Here is a 6,910-nt window from a genome sequence, read left to right on the forward strand (position 1 = left end):
ACCTGGAGTCCAGCGGCACTCCTTTGATAATCTTGAAGAACCTATAAAGAATTCATCGCTAGTTCCTGGACACCCTTTGACTATGGTGGAGGGCACGTAAATCCAAATGCTGCTGCTATATGATGCAGATGACCAAGACTACATTGGATATCTCTGCGGTCTGGGAAACAAACAGACTGACCTTGAAATCCTCACGCAAACTTCCGACAATCCCATAGATCTCAACTATCCATCCATTTCCATCTCGGATTTGTGCCGCAGCAAACTCGTGCATAGGTGAGTGACGAACGTGGATGATCACGCAACGAACTACACGACCGGAGAGTGTGTCGGTGTCTGTTCATCAATCAGTTCTACGGTTCAAGCACAAGGGCGAGACTAAAGCATTCGAGGTGATATTTAGAGTGGGGGACGACTCAAACATTGATCATTTGTTTTTGGGAAGCTGATATGGAGCAATGGAAAGTATACAGTCACAAGCCCCATCGCAGTCGAGATGTGCTTGGGTAATCCAATGTTCTCAATTGCTCTAATTAAGAGATTAATTACGAGCATAGGCTTCTAAACACAAACTTTCCTTACCAACTATATATTTTACTAATGAATCCTTATCAACGGGAGCAAATCTTAGCAACAATTTTATTGCTAACTTGCAAATTCAAGCAATGTTCATGCTTCATAGCCATCTTATAAGATTGTGCAACATGTGGGGTGCTTTTGTGGTGTTCATGAACTTTACTGGTGGATCAATTAGAGTTGTAAGCTCAATCACATGGTGGTGTTGCAATTAATTTTCACACAATTTTAATAATTTTGGAAGAAGCATGAGACCACAATAACACAGATGCAAATTGAAAACTTATCACTCTTAGTCCTTTAATCTTCAATCTTGAGTACCCACATCCTTTTTGCCAATGCCAAAACTATTTTTGCTTGTCCAACTCACAAAGCATCATGCTGTAGGAATAATGATGAACACGACAAGCAGTCTGAATCGTGATCAGATCTCTGGTGATTTCTGATTTGATTGAAGTTGTATATATATACAGCCATAAATGAATCAATGTGTGTTGAAGTGAAATTCCGTTGTTCTTGCTCCGCTTTTCTTTCTTGGTATCGGAGCGCTGGTTTCTGAACTCTTTCTTCTCCTTTCTTTGTGCCTCACATCATGAGCTGCAGCAAAGTTGGATTGATCTTGCTTCAGGGAGTCACTGCCTTTGATGGGAGGAGAGGGTTCAACACTTGGTCCGAGAAAATGATGCGCGTGCTGCAGATGGAAGAACTCTGGGAAATCGTTTCACCACCAACAATCACTGCAGATGCTCGTATGCGGCGAGCCCCTGCTGCGTTGGGAGCTTCAACTTCAGTGGAAGGAGAAGTCGTGGATGAAGAGGCAATTCGTGCCTCTGTTGCAGCAGCTCGACAACAGCTTGATCCAGGGGAACAAGCTGCGCTGGAGAAGAAGGAATCTCGAGCAAAAGGATTGATTCTTTCTAAGCTTGCAGATGCCCTTATGATGCATTTGCATCATAAGTGTGCTTGTGAGATCTGGGCTCATCTCCACAACAAGTATGCTGTTCTTTCCCTCTCCAAGATTAGCATGGTCGAGACTTGCATTCGTGAGACCCGTTTTCATCCAGGCGAGAACTTTGAAGAGTTCCTCGCCAAGATGCAAGATCTGTGGATGGAGCTTGAAGGCAGTCCAGCAGCGTTCAACGAAAGCAAGAAAGTTCTGGCACTTTGCGAGGCCATGCAAGATTCTTCTTTTAGTTCTTTCGTCCCTACCGTTCGCATGATGTCGCTCAACTTTGAACAAGCTGAGCAAACTTTACGCTCGGAGCTGGCTGCGAGAGGTTTGATTGTGGACTTTGATCAGAGGCCTTCCCATGTTTTGATCTCACAGTCTACATCAAATGCTTCTGCATCAAGCAATCAGTCAGGGACTGATTCAGCTCTGTGGGCTGGAAATCATCGAGGCAGAGGAGGCCGCGGAAGAGGAGGACGAGGCAGAGGTCGCGGGTTTAGGGGAAATCCGCAGCAGCAGCAGAATTCAGGGAATTCTGGTAAAGAAGTAGTAGTTCGGGATTGTTTTGTGGGCAAGAACAAACAGGAATGCTGGACCTGTGGGATGCCAGGGCACTACTCCAAGGATTGCCCAGTTGCAGCTTGGCTGCAGCGCATGAACATAGGGCTTGTAGCAAATGCTCAGGAAGGGGAAACACAGGAACTTGCGGCATCATCTGAGGTAGCAGTTCCAAACGTTTCTGAAAAACTGACTATCGATTCAGGTTCAGAGAGACACCTGATGCAAAGCGGGTCGAACTTTGTGCAGTTGCGTGCTGCAAAAGGGAAGTGCATTCGTGTGGGAGATGGAAGCATTTTACCTGTTCGCGCAACTGGGGATGTGCGAGTTCCACTGGGAAGAAAGTCTCTGCTCTTGAAGAATGCGTGGTATGTTCCAAAGATAGTGAAGAATCTGGTTTCTGTAGCCAGGCTTACGGATGAAGGTCTGGATGTGAATTTCTCCAAACATCAATGTCAAGTTCTTGCAAATGGCCGTCCATTACTGCATTTTCCCAGATGTGGTAACCTGTTTGAGAAGGAGATAGCTTCTGGAGAAAAATCGAATGCTCCTGAGATATGCATGACTGCAGATAGTTCTCTCTGGCATTCTCGACTTGCACATGCCAATCCCCCTCTCATCAGGCGTATGCAGAAGCAAGAGCTTGTGGATGGCTTCAACGACCACGTTCTTCAAAGTTCAGCAAAATGTCACACTTGCATTCTTGGCAAGCAAACCCGTCGTACTTTCAAACCTGCTGTGACCAGAAGCACTCGTCCCTTGCAGCTCATTCACTCAGATGTTTGTGGACCCATGCGACTGTTTGCTCAGAATGGCACGAAGTATTTTGTGACATTTACAGATGATTTCTCCAGGCACACGGACGTCTTCTTTCTTCGTCACAAAGATGAAGTCTTTAGCAAATTCAAGCAATTCGTAGTAGAAGCCGAAGTGAAAACTGGTTAGAGGGTTGGTTGTTTACGTACTGATTCAGGAGGGGAATACGTCAACAAGTCCTTTCAGCAGTTCTGTGCTGAACGAGGAATTCTTCATCAGCGCTCTTGCTCTCATACCCCTCAACAGAATGGAGTCTCTGAGCGCAAGAATAGGACAATCATGAACGCAGTTCGGTGCTTCCTTCAAGAATCAGGACTACCAAAATTCCTCTGGGCTGAAGCAGTTGGATCAGCTATGCATGTTCAAAACCTTCTCCCTCATTCTCGCAATCCCAACAAGATCCCAGAAGAGCTTTGGACTGGTCAAAGACAATTGGTGGTGCATCTCAGGCATTTTGGTTGTTTAAGCTTTGCAAAAAGGGTGGATGAGCATCTTGGCAAGTTGGAGAGCAGAAGCAAGCTGGCCTTTCTTGTTGGATACGATTCCAATTCAAAAGGATATCGCCTGTACCAGCCTGGTAATCATCAAATCTTTGTAAGCACTGATGTTCGTTTTGATGAAGGAACACTCTACAAAGATCATGTTCAAGAAGAAGGAAGCTCAGATCAGAACATGAACTGGACTCCGGAAGAATGGAGTTGGGATGGTGTTGAAGACGGTGATGAAGATGACGATGATCTGACAATCATCTATCCCTCATCTCCTTTAGCAGATGATCATCCAACACTAGTCTCTGGATCTTTTCTTCCTGAAGAACAGGGCGATGCTACTCATCGTGCACGAACTGGAGAAGTCGACAGGCTCACACGTGATCTACCATTCAATGTGGAGAACTATGGGCAGACATCATCTGGACGATCAGGCAGAGCACCTCATCCCAAGAAATGGTCTTTTGCAGCAACAGAAATAGCTTCTGAACCAGTCAACTTTGAGCAGGCGATTCAAGCTCCTGATGCAGATAAGTGGATTTCAGCAATGCAAGATGAGTTGAATTCTCTTGATGAGAACCAGACTTATGACTTGGTGGAAGCTCCTGAAGGACGTGAAGTTGTTGGATCACGCTGGGTGTTCAAGCTTCACAGAAATCCTGATGGATCAGTACAGCGTTACAAAGCAAGACTTGTTGCTCAAGGATATTCACAAGTTCCTGGAGTGGATTTTGATGAGACGTTCTCACCAATTGTGAAGCAGACAAGTATCAGAATGCTTCTGTCTTTTACAGCGGAGTTTGGTTTGTGCGCACATCACATGGACGTAAAAACAGCCTTCCTTAATGGGAACTTGAAGGAGGAGATATTTATGCGGCAACCCCCAGGCTTTGAGCTTTTTGGATCACGGTGCTCCGAACTCGTCTGCAAGCTTCGCAAGGCTCTTTATGTCCTTAAGCAGGCTTCCCGTTAGTGGTATGAATGTTTGGATTCTTTTCTTATGGATCTCGGTATGCAGAGGTTGAACAGCGATGGAAATCTATATCTTCTTCAGCAGGGTGATCACTTTGTTGTGATAGCAGTTTATGTGGACGACTGTTTGATTGTCAGCAACAATCACACTGTTTTGAAGGATGTGAAGATCAAGCTTATGAACAGGTTTGTGATGAAGGACTTAGGAGCTGTGCGGCAGCTGTTAGGGATGGAAGTTGACAGGGATGAAGCAGACAGGACAATCACCCTCACACAGTGCCAATATGTGAAGAAGCTTCTCAACCAGTTCAACATGACAAGTTGCAAATCCGTGGCTACACCAGTCGTCACTGGCATCAAGTTCACAAGCAAGATGGATGATTTATTTGATCAGCCCTCGGTCTATCGATCGCTTGTTGGAGGACTACTCTACCTCGCCAACATGACTCGCCCTGACATCTCCTTTGCCGTTGGTCTCCTCAGCCGATACATGCAGTCTCCGAGTTGTTATCATTGGCAGATGGTGAAGAGAGTTTTGAGGTATTTGAAAGGAACAGCTGCTCATGGATTGGTTTACAAATGCTCAGGTCAATCCAAACTTGTTCTTCAAGCTTACTGCGATGCAGATTGGGCTGGCAACTTGGATACACGACATTCAACCTCCGGAATTTGCTGCATAATTGCTGGTGCTCCAGTTTCATGGGGAAGCAAGAAGCAAACAACGGTTGCTCTTTCCAGTGCAGAAGCAGAATACGTAGCTGCCAGTACAGCAGCAAGGGAGATCATCTGGCTTCGTCGATTACTTGGAGAACTCAATCAACAGCAATCAGATGCGACCATTCTGCATTGCGACAGCAGAAGTGCAATCGCCATGTCAAAGAATCCTGTGTTTCATGCTCGTACGAAACATATAGACGTGCAGCATCACTTCATTCGCGAACATGTAGCAGCCGGAGATCTTCACCTGGAATACGTTCCTTCACAGTATCAGTTGGCGGACCTTCTAACCAAGCCACTTTCGGAGCTCACATTCATCAAGCTGAGGAATCAACTTGGAGTGTCAAGCACACCCTCAGCTTGAAGGGGGAGTGTAGGAATAATGATGAACACGACAAGCAGTCCGAATCGTGATCAGATCTCTGGTGATTTCTGATTTGATTGAAGTTGTATATATATACAGCCATAAATGAATCAATGTGTGTTGAAGTGAAATTCCGTTGTTCTTGCTCCGCTTTTCTTTCTCATGCCATATCTGAGTATAAATATCAGAAGGCTAACCTGAAAGTTACCTTTGCATTATTGGCAAAAGTAGAGGGAGGTACAGCATTGTCTTGCAAAGGAAGTTTGCAGCTGGGTGGCGCTTACAGGATGGAGCTCACAGCACCCAGCATAAACCTTGACCTGAGCTTGGACAGCATGCAGCGTCGATGAGCGGCCCAAAAACAAGAGATCACACCCATGATGTTTGCGGCAGTAGATCTCCCATGGGCAGCACTCCAGGATGCGAGCTCGCATGAGCGGCACTCACAATGGAACTCGCAGCGCTCAGCAGCAGCAGCCCATGGGTCAAAACCTTAGTAGTGTCAAATGCGCAACAACTGAAATATTGCCACGAGAGGAGCCAGCGCCCAAAAGCAAGAGCTCGCAGCCGCTCCCAGAGACACGGGAACTCGCGCCAGCCTCAATGGGCGGCGCTCCAGCAGTGTGGTTGGACTGTACGGCACCCAGAGACAGTGCTTGCTGAGTGGTGCTCTAGCGCCCATGGGCAGAGCTCATGGGTGGAGCTCACAGCACCGTATGGATAAGCAAGGATGAGTCATATGTGTAAGTTTTGATGCGATCATGTTTTGCAAAGTAATTAAACTCTAGTAACCAATCAAACAACTCTAATGAGTTATAAATATGATTTAAATTAGTTTAAAGGGAATAAAATGGATTAAAAAATGTGAATTCATAGAATATAGAAAGGGAATACATATATCAATTAGCCCAAAAACCTTAGTTTATATATAGAAGTGAGTGGTCTAGATTGAAATTAATCTGACAGCTACCAAAATCCCACTATGCTAATATTAATATCTGGCATCATGAGTTTCCCATGTGGCTCCAAAGGATGGCATTACAGTGGTACAATGGTTTAAGCGCAGCCACTTATAGGGATTAGAGTGTTTTCCTAGACATTTTCAAACACATATTTGGATATGTTGGCGATTGTAATAATGCCTTCTAACAATTGCATTACTGACTCAAATGATCCTTGATGAAGACGATACAATTGTTGAAAAGTATCATCACAATCGTTAGTATGTCCAAATGCACATTTGAAAATATCTAGGAGAACACTCCAATCCCCATGAGTGGCTGTGCTCAAACTATTATACCACTGCAACACCATTCCTTGGAGATATGTAAGAAACTCATACAAACGTTAAACATCATCCCAAAAATGATATATGGCAATCACTATGAAGTGATCGAACCAATAGTACATATCATCCCTAAAATTTCTGTAAAAGAACTTTAGCTGAACACGAGGATTAGTGCCAAGAGC

The 6,910-nt window shown here is 45.0% G+C and overlaps 2 protein-coding genes across 2 annotated transcripts; both read left to right on the forward strand.

Annotated features, from left to right (window-relative positions):
- Positions 1 to 1,744: 1,744 nt before the first annotated feature.
- On the forward strand, positions 1,745 to 2,563 carry LOC112341867 (cold shock protein 2-like). Its single transcript, XM_024662745.1, has 2 exons — positions 1,745 to 2,245; positions 2,289 to 2,563. Exons 1-2 carry the CDS (start codon positions 1,751 to 1,753, stop codon positions 2,304 to 2,306), a joined length of 513 nt encoding a protein of 170 aa, XP_024518513.1. The 5' UTR covers positions 1,745 to 1,750; the 3' UTR covers positions 2,307 to 2,563.
- Positions 2,564 to 4,399: 1,836 nt separating this feature from the next.
- Positions 4,400 to 5,440, forward strand: LOC112341862 (uncharacterized mitochondrial protein AtMg00810-like). Its single transcript, XM_024662718.1, has one exon. The coding sequence runs from the start codon at positions 4,400 to 4,402 to the stop codon at positions 5,438 to 5,440; it is 1,041 nt and encodes a 346-aa protein (XP_024518486.1).
- The last annotated feature ends 1,470 nt before the right edge of the window (positions 5,441 to 6,910 follow it).

This window comes from Selaginella moellendorffii, unplaced genomic scaffold, assembly GCF_000143415.4.
Source record: "Selaginella moellendorffii unplaced genomic scaffold, v1.0 SELMOscaffold_92, whole genome shotgun sequence".
In the NCBI taxonomy this organism is placed as follows: domain Eukaryota; kingdom Viridiplantae; phylum Streptophyta; class Lycopodiopsida; order Selaginellales; family Selaginellaceae; genus Selaginella; species Selaginella moellendorffii.

Coding starts and splice junctions, on each gene's coding strand:
- LOC112341867 (XM_024662745.1), top strand. CDS start 1,751: ATGCAAGATTCTTCTTTTAGTTCTTTCGTCCCTACCGTTCGCATGATG.
- LOC112341862 (XM_024662718.1), top strand. CDS start 4,400: ATGCAGAGGTTGAACAGCGATGGAAATCTATATCTTCTTCAGCAGGGT.